A 14,428-nucleotide genomic window follows, 5' to 3' on the forward strand; every position below is an offset into this window, starting at 1 on the left:
AAGCCTCTGCCAAAGCATCTTCAAGGCTTGAAACATGAAGGACAGCTGTATAAAAAAATAAATAAAATAAAAATCTTAATCAGAAGCACATTATTGAAAGCTTAAAAGCTCGTCAACTTCAGACTGACATGCAAAATGGCACTTTTGTTCCAGCCTTCAAAGCAGGCACATTTCAACAAAATACCACAGAACTGAATGTGTTGGCAGCATTTGGGCGCAATGTTTAAGACACAGTGTCAGTGCCTACAGAACAACCAAGCAATTGTCATTTCTGTGGAATTTTGCTCTTTTTGAAGAATTTTGGCTAACTGGGATTCTTTATGAGTCAGCTGTTCATTGTGGCCACCCACACTGGAAAAACAAACACCGCTAATCCATACGGGATTTAATATATGTAGCTGTGTAAAGGTTTGGCTGTAATTGCTTATTGTGGTGTGCTTATTTTAAGAAGAAGAAAAAATACATATTCAACAAGGATGCATTCAATTCTGAAAACAAAATGGGTTTTCAAACTGGGGTCCGGGGACCCCCAGAAGGTTCTAAGGGGTCCCCAGAAAATTTCAGAGAGTAAAAAGACAAAGCAAAAATGGAGAAAGTCTACAGAACATTCTAAGAGTTTTATTTCTAAATGTGTCTTGGTGTATCGATACTTTCCAGAATTGTACCTGTATGCTTTGTATCTTTCTAGTGAGTTTCTCACTATAGTCCCCTTTATCTTGCTCACTAGGGTTGTATGGCAGTTTTCTTAATGCAGTAAGCAAGCTGCCCACATTCATTTATTGTGAAAGTTACTTATACAAATAATTTATTTGAAAACGTTCAGGTTTATACTTCCAACATTAAGTATAGACAATTTATGCTTGGAAACAATGTTACATTTATAATGTCACACTATTTATCTAACAGATTAAATATACATAAAATATACAGATGGATTTTAGGAAAGGGGTCGCTCATAAAACGTTGATCATATTTGGGGGTCCTTGGCATCATAAAGTTTGAAAACGCCTTTTATAGAGGACTTTTATAACGTTGTTTTCTATTCCAAATAAATGCTGTTCGTTTGAGCTTTATTCATCAAAATATCCAAGGAATAACGTGTGATTTCCACAAAAGATTAAGCAGCACAAATGTTTCCACCATTGATAATGCATGTTTTTATTTTAGCACAAATCAGAATATTAGAACGATTTCTGAAGGATCATGTGACACTGAAGACGTGAGTAATGATGCTGAAAATTCAGCTTTGCCATCAAAAGAAATTGCATTTTTATTTTAAAATGTATTCATTTCATTAATGATTGACTTTATCTTGGTAACCATAAGACACTTCTTTGAAGCTCATTTAAAACGGACCCCAAAGAGAAACATTCAAACTAAAAATGTATTACGCAAATGTCTTACCAGGCTTGTTGCAAACTGAAAAAAAGAAAAACACAAAAGCTCATACGTTTTTCAGTTGAGTTTATTATAATTGCTCCCCTCATATCCCAATTTGTGGTTTCTTACAATTATCATTCAACTATCCATATGAAAACACTGAACACTATTTCTTCTGCTTGTCTGATTAAGCATCTCCTTACAGTCTGCGCTGGAAATGACCCATGTTTCTTTCTGTCTGTAACTCAGTCAAGCTGCTGAATTTAAGAAAAGAACCAATAATATGAATCTATTAAAAAAAAAAAAAGCATGTAATTCACTCGCAAGCATGACCACTAATGATTTGCAGAGAGAGATAGAGGTATTTTTCAGGGATATTTAGGACTAATACTACAAACAGCAAAATAACTGAACACTGGAAACCTGAGAGACTCGCTGAGTTTTATATGCCAACGTGAAATCTTTTCAATACTGTACAGTCATACAATACTTTCCACTTATTTGAGCTCTCAGGCCACTTTTTATACGAGAGCTAGATTAACAATAACAAAAACTAATTGAAATAGAGAACACCCAACAAAGCTGAAAATACCTCAAGAAAAATCATTCTGCCCAACCAAGAGTTCTCATTTGCTGGTCCATCCTACAGTAAACAAATTAACAAAAAAAAAATCTGAATCAAATCTACCACAAAGAGGAATCCAAATGCAATAGCATCGTTCCTCATTTCTACATCAAAAAAAAGGAATTTCAGAGTAAATAAAAATGCTTTCTACTACAAAATACTATATTTTATGAGCCAAAAGCAAATTGTGCCCTTAAAGAGGAGAAAAACTAAAACTAATAAAGCCTTTATACCAGTAAACAAGCCAGGTGCATGTAAGATGCTATAGAGCGTGAAATGAAAGAAAGTGTTGATATTGAAGCCCTTTAGTGCACACGCTGTGCCTGTCCGAAAGTACAAAAAATAAGCTAATTTATGCAGCATAAAAATTTGTTGTATAGCAAAGCTACTGTAAACAGAGTTTGTTACAGAGGGCGTTCTTTACTGCTGCATCACAGCAGGTTAGCCAGTGCAAAGCTCAAAGGCCCTTCTTATAGTCATCTTCCCTTACTACTAAAAAGATGTAACAAAGGTACTGGGTTATTGCTTTGCTACCAAAATGAGTGTTAATTATGGAGGGACAAATGCTGTAAACCTAAACTAAAGAAAACCTGGAAAGTTCAGGTGGAGTAAAACTACATTAGAATTACTTCTAAAAAAAAAAAAGAAAAGGAGAAAACCAAACAAGAAAAAAAACAACAAAAAAAAAGCAGGTTTTGCGATTCAGATCAACTACATTATATTTGGTCATTTGGTCTGGATTAAATGTCAGTAAAATTTGTCGTCTGTTTTCTGCCTTAGGGTCGCTAGTTGCCGGTCACCCCAACAAGTGCCAAGCTGTCAGAGTGACATTCAGACAAATCCTAGCCTACCTGAGACACACAGGCTTTGGCACGTATGTGGATGTACCAAATGCCGGCAAACTAGTCAGTGAGATTCATAGAGGTAATCTTCTATGGCTGCTGCCTGATTTGCAACAGTTTAAGGCCCGTCGGCATGAATAAAAAGGTTTCTGCAATAAGTCGAGCTTTAAAAAACTATTCCCATTTTTAATAATGAATGATAAAAGTGCATCGGTATAATGAAAAAGGAATGAATGAGGGGGAAATAATAATGAACAAGCGTGCAGGAAACCCCTTGTGATATGAAATATCCTGATTAGACAACACCTCATGAGACAGGTCAAAAGGTCCAGCATCTTTACTGTTTAACAGAAATGATTCTAGGTGGTTTGTGAAGGCTGTGGCTTTGGTGACTTTTAGAACTAAATGTAATATTTGTGGTATAGAGGCCCTCACTCAACCAGCCCGTCAGCTTCTGTTCATTATGAGCTCATGGGCTTGATGGCAATGGGACACTCCTCCCCCATGGCAGCCAACACAGAGACCTGGGAGAGGGGGGAAAGAAAGTCAAATTAACTATTTTTCAAAATGACAAGGTAAAACACTAGGTCTACTTTTAAAGTCATCATGAAATGAAAATTCACCCCATCCATTTTCTAAATGCATGTTAAATACCTCATGAATCACCCATGCATGAATTTCATTTAAAAAATATTTGTTTTAAATCTTCAGAAATTTGATAAAAACCATTTAATCATTTTAAACCCCGCCATCATTTCATTTGAGTCCCATAAGACAATAAACATCCCTAACCTACATTTTTCTATTTTGAAACAATGCTGAAGAAAAGATTTATCACAACTTTAAAGGTGCAGTGTGAATTTTAGCGGCATCTAGTGGTGAGGTTGTGAATTGCAATCACCCACCGCTCACCCCTCCCTTACGAAGCACAGAAGCTACGGTGGCCGACACAGGACAAAAATGTTGTCGTCAGGGGAAAGCAGAGTGTGACTAGCGCTCTGTAGAGAAGTTTGTCCGTTTGGGGCTACTGTAGAAACATGACAATTCACTAATGGGACCCGCGGTGTATGGAGATAGAAATGGCTCATTCTAAGGTAATAAAAACATAAGGTACATTATGTAAGGTCTTTAATATAAAATATTATGTATATTATATTTAATTTCTGCCAGTAGACCCTCATAATACTACACACTGCACCGTTAATGTGAATACTTTGCTAATACCTGTACAACTGAACTAAACATATACATTTTGAGGAAAAAAACTTTAGTTTTAATTATTAAATATGACTCAACTCAAACTCCCAATTATGGTTTGTTAATAGTTAGCTGTTAAGTTTTCTAAGAGATGTAGAATATGGTCAAGCAGAATAAGGCATTAATATGTGTACTAATAAAAAGCCAATATCCTAGTAATATGCAAAATTGTATTAAGCAAAACAAAGTTTTACCTAATAAGCTAAAAGTTAAGATGCTAAAGTTCAGCTAATGTTTCCATGTGCCTTCTACATTAAAATGCATTAAGTAAAATTGCAATATAAAGCGTACATCACTAATTGTTTAATAATTTGAACATATGCAATATAGGAACCAGAACGATGTAAATGCATTAAAATGGTAATATATGCATGTTTTCATAAGGCAGCACTCAATTTTGTGCAATATTGCTACGTAGGGCTGCACGATTCTTGCTAAAATGTGAATCACGATTTTTCTCCATGGGAATTGAGATCACGATTCTCTTACACGATTCTCATTTTTTCTTATACTTAAAAAAAAAAATGAATAAATTTTAAATAAAAGTAATTAGTTACAATTAAATTAAAATGTAGAAACAACAAATGTAGACATACTAGATGTAAATATATGCTTATTACTGTTTATTTCTATTTTTATGATTATTTAATATCTTGCCTTGTGGAGAGAGGGTTTTTGTTGTCTTATTTCGTTGTTTCATTTTGTTTTTGTAAAAAATGAAAACTATAAATAAAAAAAATGTTATAAGAAAATGCTTAACGTGGCTTAATGTACTAAGACAGTGTTACAGACATCCCAACCTGAAAAAAGTAATTTCAGGGAGGTACGTCCCCCCCACCCAAAAAAAAAACATGAAAGGAGGAAAAGTATCCCGAATTTCACCACAGAACATGACTTTACTTGTATATTATAATATAATATATCATTAATATATAATTTCTATAGGTCTATGCAATTATTTGTAAAAAAAATATGTAAAATTATGTAGATCACTTACTATTTACATAAGCTGCTTATACTATTTATGTAAACTGCTTTTATTTATATTTCATTGCAACTTTAAACAGGTCTAAGGAGTTTGTTGTTTTCATGTAGCCTTGGCAACAAATGAAACTTGTTTAACTCAAACATAACATGTCAGTAACAAACGGTACAGCGTGCAAGATTGTCATTATGTTTATACTTTACACTTTCGTTTTTTGGGGCACTCTCCCTCTGCCATGGCGCTCCAGTTTCTAGATACACTGAACTGATTAATTCGGTTCAGGAGAAGAGATAAAAGCCCGCCCACACTGACAATTGATTGGTTGACTTACCGAAACAAGCCAATCAGGATGCTCTCCGTCTTACATGCGCTTCATTAGGTGCACACTAACACACACACGCAAGGTCTCTCGCTCTCTCTCCCTCTCTGTAGTGCGCACGTGCACAGTTTGCGGTTAATTTTTACATCTTAGCGCTACAAATCTGACTCTGTTTAGGTCTGCTCTGCCGTCTTGTTACACGTCAGTAACAGTGAAACATGGCCAATGAGGGAGAGGAGAGAAGTGGAGATTTATGATTGATTGGTTAGTGTTTTGTTATTGTGTGAGTGTGACAAGCTCTGGTGTGACCAATAACGCGTGAACGCAGCATGATCTGAGGGAAATACACGGAAGTGAATCGCCAACATTAAGAAATGAGATCGCATTTATGTTTGAATTCGATTAATCGTGCAGCCCTATTGCTACGTTAACACCATGTCAATTACTAAATGACAACCTGGGATGTTGTTTAAATGCTCTGACTAAGGATGTGTGTTTTTATGGTAACTCCAAAATGTATCCGTGTAATTTGAGTAATCAATAGACAAAACTACAATTAAACAAGTCATTTTGCAAATGCCGTATTAATAAACGAATAGTTTATGTTGTGGGACTTAAGATAGTTATTCAGCTCTATGCTAGCTACATCAAACTACTGTAGATCTTATGTTTTATTAAGTTATTCTTGCATTAAATTATCATCAATAAAAAAGGTGCTATTTTGATCATCGCCACATGACTTTGCAGTGGTCAGATGATACAAGAAGAAAATTTAGAGTTTATAAGTTGCAATTAAAAGTTCTACGAGGATGTGAACGCATTTTACAAGCTGTAATCTCAAAATTATGGTAATTCTGACATGGTGTGAACCCATGATCAGCTTCTATATCGACTAACGGGTCCTTGGTCTGAGCAAGACTGAAGATTGATCAAAATGTAATTATTAAAGCTTCACCTAAAAAGTCTATACTTTTTTTTTAACTAGCTCACAGCGTACAAATTCATGTGAATTTAAAAACATTTAATAGCTACAAACCAGAAATTCATCTCCAGATTCAAATTTGCTCTCTATTTCTTTGCCCAGATCCCCTTCAGGCAGCTTGAGGTCCTCACGCAAATCTCCATTATCCTTCAACAGGGAAAGGTAGCCATCGGTAATGCCAACCAGCTGTGCCAAAGGAAAGACAGAAAGGGAACATTAATTCAAAAAGCCTCAGAATAGATCAAATGTGGACATTTTCTGTGTAAAGCAAAATCCTGAAGACAAAACTTCAGTACAAATCACATACATTATTCAATCATAACTATGTGAACATGGCTGTTGAACATTGATAAATGAGGCCTAAGGTTGCCTAATCTTACTTGATAGTCCAGTCTCTTGATATTAGGAACATCCATGTTGTGGGTGGAGGGACAGATATCTTCATTTTTCTTCCCGGTAAATATGTCAATTCCAACCATGTGCACCTGAAAATGAAAATTAAGCCAATGCATTTAGGTCTTTTAATGATTACAATGTTGCTAATTAAAAAAAATATGTTTTGTATTGTGAAATGTGGCCCTTAAAAATAAGCCCTTAGCAGTGAGTTTATCAATTTGATACCTTGGCGTGTCCATGCTTGCCAGTCTTGGAAGTAGACATCTCCACAATCTTGCATGGACGTCCTTTTAGCACCACAAAGCCGTTCTTACGCAGAGCACTGCACTGCATGGGGAAGGTTAGGGAAGCCCCAGCATCTCCACTGGTGAAATCGGTATCAAGATCAGCCATGATGGGTTAATAGAAGAGGATTCTGTCCGCAGGGGGGAAAAAAAAACGTTATTATTAAAACATTCATGTAATATGGTATTTACACAGCAAGGAGTACAGACGGTTTCAGATAGTAATACTGTGGTACTTTTGATATACCACGTTATTTGCATGCTACTACGATTAAAAATACAAGGTAACTTAGCACCAAAGTACATCCACAAAAACATTACCGTCTGGTACTTTTAAAGAGATAGTAAACTTTTTTTTTAAATAAATGGTCATAGTTTCCCTTTCTTCTGTGGAACGTAAAATAAAATGAGAGAAACGTACAACAGATGTCAGTGATAACCGAAACGTGTGTTCAGCAGAGCAAAGTAAAGCATGCAGGTTTGAATCGACACGAGGCGAGGGTGAGGAAATGACGGAATCGTCATTTTTAGGATGCACTATCCCTTTAAGTGTGGTGAAACATTCGCACATTTGCTGAAACAATGATAGAATATCCATTTTGTACGTTAATGTGTAAATATTACAGACTTAGCAGAGAGCACGTTGAGGCTAAAACAGCATGTGAGCTGTGGGGGTGCTCTAATAGACCGTAACTTAAACTTGAATACGAACTCATTGCCAATGTTGTTAAACGTGAACAAATCGACCACTTATAAACCATTAACTACAACCTACCACGGCCTGGACACCCACAAAAAGCGCGTAAAGTTAATCCTCGCTAAATGCGCCGATTCGAATGCCGTCAGAGCCGTTTGGGCTGGATGAATGACTCACTTTACAGCTGCACGCAAAGTTAACCGGAACTACTAAGTTGACCGAAACACTTAAAGAACGTGCATTAGCTCACAAACATATAAACCTTGCGTTTGCTCAGGAACAAACCCTTATCACGGCACATCATTCATAAACGAGTAAACGGAGATGTTCGCAGCGGAATCGAGAACTTTAGTCAGGCCGTTATGCAGCTCTTTCTAGCTTTGACACACATGCAAAATAAAACAACTCCACACCCAGACGCTCTGATCACACAATCGACCGCTTCAGGACACCGTCTTGAATCGCCAAATCCTCGTCCAGAGTTGTATCCACCTACTGTACTGTATTCGGAGGATTCGTCTATAAATGTTGCGATGCTGTAGCAGAGAGCATTGAAAACGCCAGTCATTCCCTTCCAACAAAAGACGAAGAGATCTGCGCATGCGCGTACCTTTAGGGCAACGAGATTCTCATGCATGAGGAGAAGCTGCGTAGTGCTCAAATTTATGCACAAAAACAATTATGAACCAAATAAATCACTTCACGAAATATTAAAACTTTAAAAGCCAACGTAGAAAAATATCAAGCAATTGTTTTGGCCAACAAATGTTGTAATTGATAAAAAAAATATGTTTAGTACATTTATCATTGAAAACACGTGGCAACTTGGATCCTGTCATTTCTGAAACGTAGGCTACTCTTGTCCTGAGAGCACAGTTGAACCTTTTTCTTAATCCCAACCTTCATTATAGCTGAATGTATGCCAGTTTTGTGTTTGCTCTGCCCATCAGTAATTATAAAATATGATTATATTGGAATTTATATATTGGAGTTATATCAAATAGCAAAAAGATAAGTTCATTAGAGAAGGAATTGAAGACTAGATTGGACCTCCACATTCCACCTTATTCAACATTGATAATATTATCAGCATGATTTTTGAAGGATTGTGTCTCACTGAAGACCGAGTAATGGCTGCTGAAGATTAAACTTTGTCATCACAGGAATAAATTGCATTTTAAAATAGCATATATAAAAACACAAAATTATAATTTTTACTGTATTTTTGATCAAATAAACGCAGCCTTGGTGAGTAAATAAGAGACTTGCCAACCCCAAACTTTTTAACAATACAGTAAACATAACATTCACTGTATCTTTTCAATAACTTTCCAGGTACTTTGACACTCATCAAACTGCCATGACTATAACTTTAAATGGAAGAATGACTATAGCAACAGATTAAAAGACACAGCAAAAGGGTTTCAGCACCATTGTGTTTTCAAAGGCCTTCCTATGCATCATTTAATATAATACAATTCAAGGATTTTGCTTTTATTCTGCAAAAGTAAAGTAATTACGTTCTAACAATCTTGGGATTTTTAGATATCTAGCAAAGCAAATAATTAAACAATTAAGGTTGTTTTAAGTTGGAACGGTTTACTGTAAAATATGGGTAATTTTATAATGACAAAAATCACACAAATGTAATACAACCATTGTAACTATAGAACAAAATGTAAGAAATTCTTACATTTTGTCTTTGAATTTATATAATGTATACACTAAACAGACAATATTTCTTCATATATTAATTTTAAATATCTCTCATATAACCTCCATATTATGTAATGCATCAAAGTTTGTATAACCTTCCTTCAGTTGATTTATATCACACAAATCTCATGTGACAGAAAATTATCTCCCTATTATACTGAAAGGACAAACTTTACATTTAACAGACACCATAAATAATTAAATACACTTGGAAAAAAAAATATTTTACAATAATAACATGTGATGCCTTTAAAATATTTTTAACGGATACATCATTTGGGGCATATAAAAATAATGTACAATCATAAATTCAACATCAGCTGCACTAAGGCCAGTGCATGTGCATATTGTGCACCATCTCTCCCGATTTTGCTGTTATGTTTAGCTAATCTCTTCACTTGCTTCTTGACTAATTATTTCCTGTCACATGATGAGCTCTGCATGAGGCTCAGTGGAATATACAGCAGATCAGTTCGGTCATAATAGGTGAGTTCTGTGATGTAGTAACAACGTTCCTTCCACAGGTCCTCCTTTAGGCCTCCGTAGAGCTCTTGAGCTGCACCATCTCAGCCTCCTCTTGAGGTTTGGAAGGAGGGGCTCCACGTTTGCGGTGGAAAACTGCTGCTATCTCCTCGAAAGTCTTCCCTTTTGTTTCAGGTACACGCAAGTAGATAAAAATGGTGAAACCGAACAGGAGCACTGCAAAAATGATGAAGACATAGCTCCCACAGAGACTCTAGGGACCAAAGCAAAGTTAGATTTATGCTTATTTTGAAGACCTTATGTAGTGACGGCATGTAAGGATACTGTAGAGATGCGTTAAACCTTACCTCTAAATAAGGGAAAAACATGCCAACAATAAAATTGCATGTCCAGTTGCAACACCCAGCTAATGCGATGGCTGCCGGACGGGGTCCCTGACTGAAGAGCTCCGCCACCATGAACCATGGGATTGGCCCAGGCCCGATTTCAAAGAAAGACACAAACAAGAATATGGCCGTCATGCTGAGGTAGCTCATCCATGGGTAAACATCCTGAATAGCAGAATAAAAAGAGATAATTATGAAACAAACACAGACAGCCACTCAGCCCCACTCTGTCTAATGACAATTTCAGATACTCTAGCTCATGAATTTGAGTTTTTTCCATTTTTATACGTTTTGGCTTTCTTTCATATTTAAAAATACCAATCATACCTGAAATGCCAGGCCCACTGTCATGGCCACTGCACAGCAGCACATTCCTGCCAACCCAACCAGAGTGAGAGTTCGTCTGCCCGTTCTGTCCACCATGAACACCTGTAGAGCACACATGCAAGCAAACACAAAACTGTTTAAGAATCATCTACGACTGCCTGCTGTGGACTTAAAGACTTCATGAATGTGCACTCAAAAGAGTTTTTCAATTATTTATTTATTTATGTATTTGTCATATACTGACATCTAGTGGTTTTGAACCGTTGAACCAACACATGCTATAGGTTGTAGTGATTTTTCTATATTTATCCATCTTTATTATTATTATAATCCATTTTTATGATCAATCTATATATAAAATATTATATTGTTTAATATTTATTATTTATTTTATTTTAACTTCCTTTCTTGCAGTTTAATGGTCATGTTTCCACATTACCACCAGATTTTAGGGGTTCCACACCACCAAAATCCCAATTCAGCCCCAAATTTAAGAGTATTTGGCTGGGCATGTGATCGCGACATCCTTCATGAGGCGACGCTTTCCATGTACGACTTTTATGGAAGCTTGTTTCACAACAAGCTTCTCTCTCACATTTGTGAATTTATCTTACAATTCAGATTTTTTTTCTCTTAAAAGTGCGAGTTTATATCTCACAATTTTGACTTGTCTCACAATTGTTAATTCATATCTCACAAATCAGACATTTTTTCTCGCAATTCGAAGTTTATAACTTAGGCGCAATTAAATTTTTTAAGATATTAAAGGTGCACTATGTAAAAAATTTTCAGTGAAATATCAAAAAAACCACTAGGCTAGTGTTATATATTTTGTTCAGTTGAGTACTTACAATATCCCAAATTTTTCCAACTATTTGTAAATTGTGAGAAATTGCTATTTTAACCAAGGAACCGGGACGTGTGAGGGAGTCGCCTGTCGATGGGGTCATATCTGCGTTACCCTCGGTTTTCGGTTTAATTTTGCAGAAACGCTTTACTCTTACTGCAGTGTGCAACAAGTGTCATAGCAGCCGCCGAGCGAACGCACAGAGTAACGTCATAACATAATTTTCAACACACTCAGATATATCTAATACAGAGGTGGACAGTAACTAAATACATTTACTTGAGTACCGTACTTAAGTACACTTTTTGAGTATCTGTACTTTCCTTGAGTAGTATTTTTTTCTGGAAACTTATAACTTTTACTTCACTACATTTGAAAGACAAATATCGTACTTTTTACTCCATTACATTTCTATCAAGGCCCTCAAAGTAGAAAGTCGTAGCCGCTTTGAAAGTCAGTGGATTATTTGTTTTCTTCTTTAAAACGTGAATTTTTTTTAATTTTTTTTTTTGCAGACAGCCTATCAGTAATCACTCTTGTAGGATCACATGAAATTCAATGATTTCCAAGTATTTTTTGAACACCAATCAAATGATGGCAAAATAGAAGGCGCCAGTTCCCAGACGCAGTGCGCGCAACCAAGGTCATACTTAAAGGTTAAAATTCAGAAGAGCAGACGTGGATAAGTCTGAAAAAATGCAACGACACGAAAGTGCACACAGAAAGCTGCCTCTCAGACGCCAGACCACAAGTACTGAATTTTAGTCTATTGAAAACTAAAATCTTATTATAGTCAAAAGACTGACTAAAACTAAATCCAAATTTGTTGTCAAAATTAACACTGGTATGAAGTATGATTGGTCAAATAATTTTTATAGATTTACCCGCCAAGTTGCCATAGCCTTGTGGATAGAGCGCTAACGCATAGGTAACGTTCGACAATGATGTTAGTTAACATGCAAAAGCGTAGTTGGGTTAATAATGTTAACTGATGTCCTTTCAGAAATATGTTTTTACATAATCCTGTCAAATAAACACAATGTAGAAATCTTTCTTTTCTAGTATGATTTTGACTTTGATAAGAGCTTTGCAACTTTTAAGCAAGTATTTAAATGAGTTCAAGATATGCTAGCATGTCAGATGGAGCATGACTGGCTTAAACCACCATGATGGAACAGCGTGCATTCATACAACAATAATAAAATAATGCGTTTACTTTTACTTTTGATACTTAAGTACTTTTAAAAGCAAGTACTTCTGTACTTTTACTTAAGTAAAAATCTATCTTTACAACTTTCACTTGTAATAGAGTAATATTTAACCAATAGTATTTTTACTTTTACTCAAGTAATGGAGTTGTGTACTTTGTCCACCTCTGATCTAATATGATAAACAGAGCTGCGTTACCTCATACTCATGACCGAAAAAGCGGACTGTGGCATAATAAAAGTCCCACTGCTCGCGAGGCGTGTGTTGTGTTCATCTTATTAACAATCGCTCCAGCGGCCTTGCTCAGCTCCACAACACTCGTGTCCTGCTCTGCTTCATACTACAGTAACATTAATAATCTCATCCATGAACATGATTTCTGCCCGAGTCCTATCCTGATCCAGGATTCTGCACTCAAACTTGGCATCATCAAACTACGCCTTTGTTTTGAATAGGCGACCTCTAGCGGACGGAAAAGTTACTTAGTGCACCTTTAACTCGCAATTCTAAAAAAAAAAAATTTGAATTGTGAGATCAAAAGATGCATTTACCTTTTTATCTCATGTGAGATTATATTTAAACCATATTTTCCAGAATGACTATTAATTTCTTTAAAACATTTTTGAATAAAATGACTTGTGCTTTCATGCACCAGATTCATTAAAACTAGTTCTGAATGGATTATTTGATTTAGAGTCGCTATTGACTGATTACTCAAAACTGTTTTCACTTGCAGGCTGCCCTTGAACTAGCAGAGATAAACACTGCAAAGTCCCCGATAAAATATGGCTGCTCTCCAGCACTATGAGCCAACAGACCTCAGTTATTACTCAGTTAGCACATCCAGCAGTTATTATAACTTATTATATAAGCCGTTCAACAAGATTCAAGGTTATGTGTCTCACTGCTGGGTCATAGCATAGTATGAAAAACATGAGCATGATTGATAATGTCATCAAAAATGTATATATCCAACCTAAGTTTTGACAAATTTAGATCATAGTGCTAATGGGTGTTGTTCTGCCTTTCAGTTGTAACAATTGCAAGCTGTTATCTAAAGAAACTGCTCTCAGCTGAGTTGGATTTATCTACAATATCAGTCTCGAGTTACTGTCAAAAAGCATTAAAGGAAAGTAAGACCCAAGAGGCAACAGCACTCTGCTGTTTCTAAGAGACGAGAGCCTGTTCCTCAGCAGCCGGTGTTTGCCTTTAAATTAGAGTCTGTTTACCGACACAAGGGTGAAAAAGATGTTTACAACTCCCACTCCAATAGTGGCATACACAGGCTGACCGACCCCTGCAGTCTGGAAGATCGAAGTAGAGTAATAAAAGATCTAGAAAAAAAAAACACAAAGACAAGATCAAATATTACAGTTGTCTAATAGTAATGGGCTCCATAAAACTTCAATCGAAATGTTTTTTTTTTCTTCAATAAAATGAGAGTAGGTAGATTGAGCGTACAGCGTTGATCCCAGAGAACTGCTGGGAGAAATGCATCATCAGGGCCACAAAGAGCTGCTGGCGGTACACAGAGGAACGGAGCAGCCGCAGGATGGACATTTTCGCCTCTTTCATTGCCTCCTCCTTCTCTGCCTGCATCTCTGCTAAGTCCTTTGAGGTGTCATAATCTCCCTTCAGCCTTGTCAGACCTACCAGAAGGAAAAATGACAGCTGTGCATCATTATTTTGTCTG

The 14,428-nt window shown here is 36.2% G+C and overlaps 2 protein-coding genes across 4 annotated transcripts in view; both read right to left on the reverse strand.

Annotated features, from left to right (window-relative positions):
• Positions 1-1,449: 1,449 nt before the first annotated feature.
• eif5a2 (eukaryotic translation initiation factor 5A2) lies at positions 1,450-8,389 on the reverse strand. Of its 3 annotated transcripts, none has more exons than XM_079820535.1 (5): positions 8,181-8,389; positions 7,012-7,201; positions 6,771-6,875; positions 6,445-6,576; positions 1,450-3,371 (listed from the first exon to the last, which is right to left on the reverse strand). In XM_079820535.1, exons 2-5 carry the CDS (start codon positions 7,177-7,179, stop codon positions 3,309-3,311), a joined length of 468 nt encoding a protein of 155 aa, XP_079676661.1. In that variant the 5' UTR covers positions 7,180-7,201; positions 8,181-8,389; the 3' UTR covers positions 1,450-3,308. The 3 variants fall into 3 exon arrangements, with proteins under 3 accessions (XP_079676661.1, XP_079676663.1, XP_079676662.1); XM_079820537.1 differs by having other exon boundaries at positions 8,264-8,384; XM_079820536.1 differs by having other exon boundaries at positions 7,846-8,359.
• A 134-nt stretch (positions 8,390-8,523) lies between these two features.
• slc2a2 (solute carrier family 2 member 2) overlaps positions 8,524-14,428 on the reverse strand; it is a 17,476-nt gene continuing 11,571 nt past the window's right edge. The window contains exons 7-11 of the mRNA XM_079820534.1: positions 14,197-14,384; positions 13,965-14,069; positions 10,680-10,781; positions 10,314-10,517; positions 8,524-10,219 (exon numbers count right to left, since the gene is read on the reverse strand). Coding sequence (XP_079676660.1) covers positions 10,016-10,219; positions 10,314-10,517; positions 10,680-10,781; positions 13,965-14,069; positions 14,197-14,384 — 803 coding nt within the window. The 3' untranslated portion in view covers positions 8,524-10,015. The remainder of the gene's footprint in view (positions 10,220-10,313; positions 10,518-10,679; positions 10,782-13,964; positions 14,070-14,196; positions 14,385-14,428) is intronic.

The sequence above is a fragment of the Gobio gobio genome, assembly GCF_949357685.1.
Source record: "Gobio gobio genome assembly, chromosome: 6".
NCBI lineage: Eukaryota > Metazoa > Chordata > Actinopteri > Cypriniformes > Gobionidae > Gobio > Gobio gobio.

Bases quoted from the DNA above. Each gene is read 5' to 3' on its own strand.
- eif5a2 (XM_079820535.1), bottom strand. From the start codon at position 7,179: ATGGCTGATCTTGATACCGATTTCACCAGTGGAGATGCTGGGGCTTCC. The intron at 6,876-7,011 runs GTATCAAATTGA...TTTCATTTTCAG, and splicing joins GCAAGCATGGACACGCCAAG to GTGCACATGGTTGGAATTGA. The intron at 3,372-6,444 runs GTTTGTAGCTAT...CCCCTCTCCCAG, and splicing joins AATCTGGAGATGAATTTCTG to GTCTCTGTGTTGGCTGCCAT.